The following is a 10,324-nucleotide window of genomic DNA, read 5'->3' on the forward strand; positions in this document are numbered from 1 at the left end:
GCACTTGGAATGATATAAAATTACTTGGAACCACTATGAACCACTTAGAAGCACTTGTGATCACTTGAAGAAGTATGTCAAGCACTATAAAGCATGGTTAAGCAATATAGTGCACTGTCGGGTACTCATAAGTGGTCTGAAAATGCTCATAAGCACTAAGATGCACTCATGACTTTTGAATTTCTTGGAATCACCATAAAGCACTCAGAAGCATCTGAAATCAATTGTAAAGCTTCGTAAAGCACTATAGTGCATGGTTAAGCATTGTAATGCACTGTGAGGCACTTGCAAACATTTGGAAGCATGGTAAAGCACTCTAATGCCCTATCATACAAAATTTTAGTACTGTCAAGCACTCTAAACCACTGACATTTAGAAATCAGTATCGTATAGAAGAGCATATCCGGATACACTATCAATCATATGTGAGCAACTGTGTAGCTCTTACAACACACTCTCAACACAGTGATATACCTGAGGCACATTGAGAAAAAAATACATGTGGAGACGGATTTTAAATAGCATTCGCGGATCAAAAGGGATTATTTTTTTAAGTAGGGGACCAAGAAGCAAGGGCATAGACATGATAACCCCAAACTACTATGCATGGTCGATGGTTCAACCCTAGCTGTAATCAATACCTTAATCGGGCATTATGTTGCATATTTGAAATTTCGGATTGACAACAATCCAAATGTTAGGAGAAGAGAAATCGATTGTGTTTACACACAGTGAAGTACCATTTGCAATAATGTGATAATAAGGTAGTAGACATGTGCCTCGTGACCTTTTTTAGGTAGCGAATCTCCCTTTCTGTACATAGCTCAAACCACAGGGAGGACCTGTGGATAAAATTACCCTCAAATGAGAACTAGAACTCAGAAGGTCAAGGAGGTGGTTGGCTAGTGGAAGGTGGCTGAGCTAAAAAGGGTCACGGAGGTGCTATCACGGAGAATGGAGAGGATATCGGAAGAGACAATGCAACGAGGTGTTTTATATTGCGTGATGGCCGCCCCTTTGGATAAGAAGCGATCTAGAAGCATTGAGAAGGTTCCAGGACGGACCACACAGAGCTCGAGGGCGCCAATTGTACTCATTTTGCGAGAGGTGACGTAGCCAGGCTCAACAAACGCACAGTCCATGAGGGTGGCACATTCTGCAAGCCATTGCTGAAGCTGGGTGTCTTCAAGAGCATTATCCTCTCCACGTTGTTGCTGTTGTTGTTGTTCATGTGTGTCGTGCGCACATGCCCTGTTACGGCCGCCACGCACCTCCCAGAAGATGACATAGTGTCCGGGGGCTGTCGTTTGGTCCGCGTAGCTTGTGTAGTCTACCAACTCAATGGCCCTCCCACTCACCTCTCTGAGCCGCTTGGCCGCCCGGCTCACCACCACTTTCAAGTCCTTCTCTGTGTTTTTGTCGATGTTTATGTTGAGCACCACATTCTTCCTGCACACATAGGCAAACTGTGGGCATGCATTGTAGAAGCCCGTCACCCTCAACACGTCCCCGAGGCGATACCTATAGAGTCCTGCGCAAGCAAATAGTTAATGGGTGATCAGTCAGCTAATTTCAAACGTTGGCGGCCGGTTAATGCTTGATTCCCGCCCACGGCGTACCGATGCCGCAACCCAGGCATGCGATTATTTCGTCATCCACCAACGATTAATGATCAAGAAAGGAGGCGGCTTGCTTACCCCATGCGGTTGTCATGACGATCTCGTACTCTTGGCCAACTTTAACTTCAGTCAGGCCAACAGGGGAGCCCTCCTCGTACGCGGCAGTTGAAGAGGGGCCACTAATAGCTGCAACGGCAGGGACGTCGTCAATGGCGCTCATGGACTTCCTGGTGGTGCTCGATCTAGATCTGTGCAAGGGAATAAACTCGAAGAAGGCCAAGCTGGGAACAATAGTGAAAGAAACGTTGCTGGGGCGGCTTGACCTTGGGTTTACATTCACTCCAATCCAACCCTCTGTGGCAGCATAGACAGCGCTAACCAAGGGCACCTTGGAGCCCGCATAATGCCGCAGCTTCTCCACATAGGCCTCCATCGCCCCCGTCATTATCGAAAGCACATATTTACACCGGGGCCACAGCACCTCTATCACCCCATTCCAATCTCCCACCATCAACTCTCTGCACTTCAACGAGATCACCTCTGCTAGCTTAGGATCAGGCCTTACTACATCGCCCATTGCAACCATCAGTGAATTATCTGTGATTTTAGGGTTCAATTTCCCAACCCTAATGTCTTCGCAAAGGTCTTGCCACTCATTCTCCAAGGTTCTCAAAGCCTCCACTAATGTATATGCAAAAGGTGAGCTTAACACCTCCACTTCTTGACTGTACAGAAGGCCACACAGTAAATGGCAATACATTGACTGCCAGCAATCTGAGCCAAACACCACCTCGTCTGGACTGCATGGCCTCACGCCATTGCGCTTTTGCCTCAATTTAAAGGCATCACTCCTAATCATGTGCGTTGTTGCAGTCCCAGCCTTTAATCCTCCTTTTGTAGTGGAGAATTTCCCACAAAATAGGAACTCCAGTATTCGAGCTCCTGGTGCGGTTGGATACACGCTGCATATGGATTGTGTAATTAGCCACAATGAATTATTAAAAAATAAATAACAAAATTGGAGGATTGTCGAGCACATCAAAGCAATAGTGTGGAATAGGGATCCCCAGGAAGGAAGAGAAACATACACACGCGCTATATGCAAGAGGTATCATGAGTCGAACAAGCAATTATATATACGATCTACAGGTAAGCTACCTTAATATTGCAAGTCTCAACTCACCGATCTCGGAATGCAGCAGCAATGCTAGCCACCTCCAAGGTACCTGCCTTCAAGCCTTCGTGGTAAGGAAGGTATTTCTCTCGTGCATCAGTAGTTCCGGAGCTGAACAGATCAGTGCAGTAGCTGAATCTCATTAATACATGGTAGATATAAATTCACTTTGGTATGTTTTTTTACTCATCATATGAGTGAATTACAGAGCAATACGATCGATAAGATTAGATTTTGAATGGAATGTCAAGCTATACTCAGATAAACCTTAAGCAGATGGCATCGATGGGAGACGCCGTAAGAATGGAGGAGATTTCACCATCCACGATCCTCTGTATGTAAGGCTTCAAGTCAGCGTGAGTGACCATAGGCACACACCTTCTGAAAGTGAGGGGATCAATGTGTCCGTTGGGCAATCGGAAATTACGGAGATACTCGCAAGAAGCGTTCTCTTCCAGTATAGAATTGAGCACTGATTCTTGAACTTGAGCTGCATTCGCGGTGATTTTCTCGAATCTGACGATAGTGGGCTCAAAGCCAATATGAGGCAAGGGAAGGCCAGGCATTGTGTGTGTGCGCGCGCGCGCGTGTTTCACGTGTGATGGCTGGAATTCCCTTGCTGCTGCTTGTACGTTATATAATAAGCAGCGGAGGGGCCGCCAGTTGTCCAATGCATACCTAAGGAATACCAACGCGGGAAGTCCTTGACTTGTAAGTAAGGCCTTCAACAACACCGGCCAAATATGTCGTAAAGGTGTGCGCGTCCCTATGCTGCGTGCATAAAATTCCTTGACATTGGCATAAAATTCCTTGACATTGGCTGACTTTGGCGCCCGTTGAGTTTGAACAGTACAGTGGCCAGATAACCACATCTTACACTTTTTGACCACCTACCTTGAAGACCCGTCATCCCACCAACCTTCTTTCCATCGACACAATGGAACGCTGTTTCTTTTCTGTTCGCTCTTGTCTAATACTAATTGGGAACCCGTGTGCAAAGCGCGTCTTTTGAGGCTTCCAAAATCAAATTCTACCCAAACTTCCTCCTCTCCTTCCCGAACCTCCAAAATCTTACCACGTGGCAGCTCTGTGAAACTCTTCCTTAAGATAATATAGAGATAGTGCAAATTAATTATGTGTTTCTCAGAAGCTTTGAGTATTATTATTGGGCCCCGTTGGAAATTTGAAAGTACACTACTCACACACATTAGATGCCATCACTTACGGAATCAAAAGTAAGAGCTAAAACATTAGAAAAAGAACACCATTAGAAAAAAAGAAGAATCAAAAGTAAGAGCTAAACCATTGGAAAAAGAGAAAAATCAAAAGAAAACCATTAGAAAAAGTAACATAGAGAAAACCATTATAAATGAGAAGCAGGGATTTAATATTCACGTGATCACAAGATTTTTTGTGATAATAACACATGTGAACAAGTTATTCACATGTTCTCATGTTACCGTTCACAAAATAACACGTCACTTGCCATTTGGAAACCCCTTAAAAGCTTGGCTACACATGGGAATAAGCTATTCACATATTCTCATGTCACCATCTTTACATAATAGCAGGTCAGTGGCCACCTAAGAAGATTTTTTATTCCCGACAAAGATAATTTTTTTAGACCCTTGTGAAAGCTTTGTGAATATAACATGCGATCACAAGATTTTTTGTATTATTAACATATGCTATTAACATGTTCACATGTTTTCGTTTACGTCAGTGAAATCCCTGATGAGAAGAATCAAAAGTAAGAGCTAAACCGTTAGAAAAAGAGAAGAATCTAAAGTAAGAGCTAAACCATTACAAAAAGAGACTATAGACCGCCTAAATTCCAACATTTAATCCGACAAAAATGAATTACAATAAAAATAAAGGAACGTCCATATGCATGTCAACACTTCCATCAGTATCAAATCATCAGTATACTCATCTAAACAACGATCTAATAAACCGTGGAAATTATTGTCTATATCTATCAGAATAAGTGTCTTAAAAAATGTCTTTACATCTGTCTGAAAACTAGTCAAAAAATAGTTCAGTTATTATTGATATTCCGACGCCTTTTTAGACGATCTTTTTGATGCATTGACGTTACTTCTAACACCTTTTTTGATGTTGTTAAAGCCAAATGTAGGTTTTAAGTTTTTTTTTATAATGATGCATCCAAGTGCAGATTTGTACTTGGATGCACCATTATGCCAAATGTATAGAGACCTTGCTTCAACTGGTCTCAAATGAAGAAATTGACATAATTCAACATTTAAGACAAAGATTCATTAGTACAATGATATGAGTAATTGCCACAACCAGATATCAAACATTATATGAAAATTGTTGCAAACATAAATGTTGTCGTACAAGCGAGCAAATTATACAACCCAAAAAGGGTGCAAAATGGATCTATACAACCCCATCTACATATCTAAGCAAAAAGAAGCTTGTAGATGAGAGCTACTAAGGGGTATCCATCCACGAGCTAGTCTCCTTTGGGGTGGCTCAGGTATTTCTCTCTCCAAAAACAATGCAATACCCACAAATCAACCCCTGCAAACTAAAGTGATCTACAAGCTCATAACATATATTCAAAAGGTACGAAGTACTTACCGAAACCACAACTACCCAATTCACATTCTCACCGTCATGCTAAATTCTTGTGTGCAAGCAAGGCATAAGTGCCATGCTTGAACACATAGCGCTCCTCCAGCTCATCAGTAGGAGGTCGACGTTTATCACCTCTTTTGCATACATGCAAACAACACATAAAACATACAACTATAAACTTTACATACACATGAGAGGCCACGAGAAGCATGGATACTTGCTATTACACCAAATGTGCAGTAGAAAAAGCAACAGTGCCGGCCGATGTTTGGTCGATTGCCAAGTTTTTTGTACGAAAATGTATTCACACGATTTGGTTGTCCCCTAGAAATTATAAGAGATAGAGGAACCCATGTCTTGTGAATGAAGTAGTGACGTTCCTATTGGAAGAATTCATCCATAGGAAATCATCACCTTATTATCCATAAGAAAATGGGCAAGCTAAAAGCACCAAATAAATCCCTTTGTTCGAACTTGACTAAGACTATAAGGCATCATGTTCAGAATGGGAACTCAAACTTTCCACTACTCTTTGGGGTTATCAAATGGCTTACAAAATAGCTACTGGCATGACATCTTTTTTCTTAGTATATGGTCTTGATGCTATCACTCCTATTGAATTGTTGATCCCCACCTTGTGGGTAGCGAAAGAAGAAAATCTTGCAGCCCATGACCTTTCTAAACGATTGGTTGAATTGTGAAAGCTGAATGAAGCACAACTATATACGGTGATCGGAATGTGGAGAGAGAAGTGCCGATGAAAACGTTTGTTTTATGTCAATATTAAAAAGGGTAAGTTCCACGTGGGTGACGTAGCTTCAATATATATAACATCAAGAAAGAAAAGAAGAAACTAAAGCTCCGAAGCTTAGGACCTTACAAAATTATTGAATTGTCCAATGATTCCACATGACCACGAGTCACACATCCCACACAAATCATTACAATAATCACAATAAAAAAATACATACATCATTTGTAAGTACAATCCAAAAAAAACAAGAAATTACGATGAATGATGTGGATCCCAAAAAGCCTCTTAAGAGCCCAAGGATACTTCTAGGGTAATCACTTTCTTTGGATTCCAATGTCTCGGCCTTTGACAATAGAATCCAATCCACCACAACAAAAGGATTCTTCTAGGGTAATCACTTTCTCTGGATTCCAATGTCCCAGCCTTTGATAATCAAATCCAATCCACCACAAGAACCCTCTGCACATGGGTGGCCTCAACCTCCATCTTCATGGATCAATTTATAGTTAAAATATTGATAAAATAAGTGTCGCCAAATCCAAACAAAGGTATCTCTCCAACTTACAATTATAAATAACATCAAAGTATCCTTGTTGGTAAGGATTTTATTATAACTTGTTAAGATTATGCTCGCTTTGCAAAATCCTTCAAATACTAAACATGTTTTAAATTCCATTCAACAAAGCACACACTAATTACTAGAATTTTGCAGATGGCCATGAGCACCCCTGTGGGAGGAATCCTCAAGGGGAATATGTGGATCACCATAAGAAGACCATCTAGGCAACTGATGGGCCTAATGGTTGTCAGCTTCTCTTTGACAAAATAGTACAAGAGGGTTGTTGCAAGATTAGGGTGTCCAGTTTTGTCCAGTTTATGCTAGACTAGGACAATGCTTGGAGAGTAAATTTGGGGAGGCATGGTACTTCACATAAGATCAAGCAACCAATAGAAAATACACATGCACTTAAATTAACCCAATATAACTTAAATTAATATAAATTAGTCTAATTAATCAAAAATATGATGAAATGATTAAAAATGATCTTTCCATACTTAGAGTGATCCAACTTGTTTTTTCATAAATACACCATTACAAGTACACTATTCCCTATAGGTTTTAGATGATTTACATCAAAAATGTAATTTACTAATTAGATTATTAATATTTGTAGGCCTTCTCATAGCCTGGAAGAATTTTGGAAAAGATACCATTAAAAATCCAACCATTGGATTTGTAAATTTTACTCACCACCACATTCTACTAATGTCTCACTATCTACCACTCTTTTTATCTACAATATTGAGCATTTTAAGTGGTAGTTATTGTGGGTACAAAAAGCGGCATATATTATAATACTTTAAATACATTGAAATATTTAAAGAAAATAGACAAATAGCATAAAATTTTCTCAAAAAATCAAGTTAAGCTCTACATTATGTGAAGATCTAAGGTACAAAGTGGGAATCTCATATGAGTTTATATATAAAAGATATTAGCATTTTATGGAATCATTCCCAAATTTGGGATAAGGTGTATACATTGACTTTGTACCTAAGGAAATGAGGACTTTTGACTATTTAACACTTAATCAGATTATGCAACTATATTTTTAACTTTTAATGTGATGTTCCAACAAAAGAACTTGAAAGTAAATTCCTTAATTTGCTAGGAGATATTAGCCACTAAAGGTAAACAAATGCTTGTTTTTTTACTATTTACAGGGTGCCTGAGTGGACAAAACTGGGCACCCTGATCCTACAAGCACCCAAGATAGCATTATGTATAATTTGGAATACTACTCTCTAGAGTGCTTCTTGGTGTGCTGAAGGAGCCTTTTGTGCAAGACAAATTGAAGGATGGAGCATGGCACATACCGACTTCCATGGCGAGCTCATTTTACCATTTCTTCACCATGTGTCTAAGGCCACTAGGGTCTCTGTGCTTCAGTGGTGTGGAGTGATCACACTTATCACCTCCACCTCACAAAAGCATTAATATTCTACACATTTTAGCGCCTAGTGTGGAAGATCCACATCCAAACCCTTGAGCTTATGGATTCCACAACATCTTCCAATCCACAACTCTTGGTGTAGCAACTATGAACAATAATGGGATACTATATGATGCCATCGTGATGATGATAAGCTCCGTATTAGTTGCGGAGATATCGCCCTCATCATCCAAGTATGAAGGTTCAAAAGGTAAAACCAGATCCCTATAATGCTCTTCGAGGTCATTTTAAATGGCAAAGTTGATGATTGATCAAATATCATTGGCAAGGAGGTTGACTCTTATACAAAAAACCACAGGTAAGTTATTCATAAATCCTACATCCTCAACACCTGATTAATTAAAAAAAACTCTCCTTGATGTAGCCCATCAATCAAATGTGGATCTAGACTTGGTTCTTGAAACTCCATCCTTGGTAGTCTTGCCACCCCCTATTGTTAACATCACACCTTCCTCTTCACCAAAATCCTCAACATCCCTACCCACATTTTCCACCCCACTATCCACTTCACCACCACTGCCCCTTTCTACTTTATCTCCCTTACCCATATCTCCTACCACTCATTCCATAGAACTCGTATCTTTTGCCAATCCCTCTCCCACCATGGAGTCCTCCTACATTCAAAAGAGAAGGTGGCCCAAATTCAGCTCTATCGAGCAAGAACTTTAGTTGGACATGTCTATCCTTAAGTTCCACAAGCTTGATTCTCCCATGCCTCATAAAGTATCTCTTTCCCAAAATCCAAAAAAAATCTTCTTGGTGATAATCCACTTTAACTGCTCAACCAGATGAATCATTACACCTATGGAGGAGAGTGTGGCATTGCCATATGCCTTGATGGGGTAGAGAAGCTCCAAAATCACATTCGAGGATCTATGGAGAAGTTAGTAGATTTGTAAAGGCAAAATGAGAAATTGATGTAGAAACTCCATGAGTCCAACAGCATGGCAACCACTCTATAGAAAGAAGGTGGCAAAGCAATTGAAATGGAGAAAGTGTCCATTAGCCTCAAGTATAGGAATATATACCATGAGACAAAATCACAAGCAAAAGGAGGAATCCTTTAAAAAGTATCTCGTAGATCAAGATGGTTCACGCACTCACATGGGAATTAAAAGGAATTACTTGAGGGACGAACTAGCAAAAACTCAAAAGACTCTAAAGGAAAAAGAGAAGCTCTACTCAGAAGAAATAAAAAATGTGACAAAAAAGACTAAAACAGCACTACAAAAAGCAGAGGCCAAGTACTAGGAATTGGAAGGTAGATCACTCAAAACACAACAGGAAATGCAAGACACCATATGCCACTTAAAGGAGAGGGACCAATAAAAGACAACATGTGGCACATTGGCACAAGAAAACAAGGATCTTAAGAAAGGGTGGCTTGTAGAAATGATAGAGTAGATATAAAATAGAGAGAGGAGGGATCTTGCCATAGCTAAAAAAATCAAGAATCATGTTGCTCCTCTTCTTGAGTTGATCTCTAGTCCCCATTCCCCAACCACCTCGTGGGATGATGATGATCTCAACTCTTCAACTATCTCTCATCCCATTAGAAGGTTGATCTCCAAATATAATAACATTCCACCAACTTGCAAAATTGACCTAGGTGCTGACTTGGTATTCTCACCCTACCTTGCTGATGGGTGTATTGAACGATGATATATTCTTAGAAAATCCACAAGATTTGGTGGAAAATCTTGACCCACATTCGAGAGTGCTGAATCTTTTAGCATGGGCTCTACTACTTATGATGACCTAGTAGGTGCTGACTTGGTATTCTCACCCTACCTTGGTGATGTGTGTATTACACAATGATATACTGTTGGAAAATCCACAAGATTTGGTGGAAACTCTTGACCTACATTCAAGAGTGCTGAAATTTTGAGCATGGGCTCTAAACACTATTGCCAAAAAAATAGGTAACTAACAAGGGTTACCTAAAACAATTCCCTCCCAAAATGTGTGAAATCTCAAAAATGGCTTAAAAACATAATTTTTGGAAAACACATCTAGAATTCCATGTATGAATTTAAAAATTACATGAATTTTATTATTATTTTTTGATTGAGAATATGTGTGACCTTTGTAGATTTATAAAGTACTATTGTTTGTGACATAAAAATAAATTTGACTTACAAAACGGCATGGGAGTCTA

General features: G+C 40.0%; 1 protein-coding gene across 1 annotated transcript; it reads right to left on the reverse strand.

Moving 5' to 3' along the window:
* Positions 1 to 698: 698 nt before the first annotated feature.
* On the reverse strand, positions 699 to 3,737 carry LOC147632838 (jasmonoyl--L-amino acid synthetase JAR6-like). The gene is made up of 4 exons (XM_086806941.1): positions 3,061 to 3,737; positions 2,803 to 2,904; positions 1,698 to 2,581; positions 699 to 1,531 (listed from the first exon to the last, which is right to left on the reverse strand). The coding sequence occupies exons 1-4, from the start codon at positions 3,663 to 3,665 to the stop codon at positions 903 to 905; spliced, it is 2,220 nt and encodes a 739-aa protein (XP_086663067.1). The 5' UTR covers positions 3,666 to 3,737; the 3' UTR covers positions 699 to 902.
* Positions 3,738 to 10,324: the final 6,587 nt, after the last annotated feature.

Source organism: Cibotium barometz, chromosome 13 (genome assembly GCF_041138505.1).
Source record: "Cibotium barometz isolate CiBa-2024 chromosome 13, ASM4113850v1, whole genome shotgun sequence".
NCBI lineage: Eukaryota > Viridiplantae > Streptophyta > Polypodiopsida > Cyatheales > Cibotiaceae > Cibotium > Cibotium barometz.

Excerpts from the sequence above, each read along its gene's own strand:
- LOC147632838 (XM_086806941.1), bottom strand. The coding sequence starts at position 3,665 with ATGTGGTTATCTGGCCACTGTACTGTTCAAACTCAACGGGCGCCAAAG. Across the intron at positions 2,905-3,060 it reads ATCGATGCCATCTGCTTAAG|CTCCGGAACTACTGATGCAC; the intron begins GTTTATCTGAGT and ends TGATCTGTTCAG. Across the intron at positions 2,582-2,802 it reads GCTGCTGCATTCCGAGATCG|CGTGTATCCAACCGCACCAG; the intron begins GTGAGTTGAGAC and ends ATCCATATGCAG.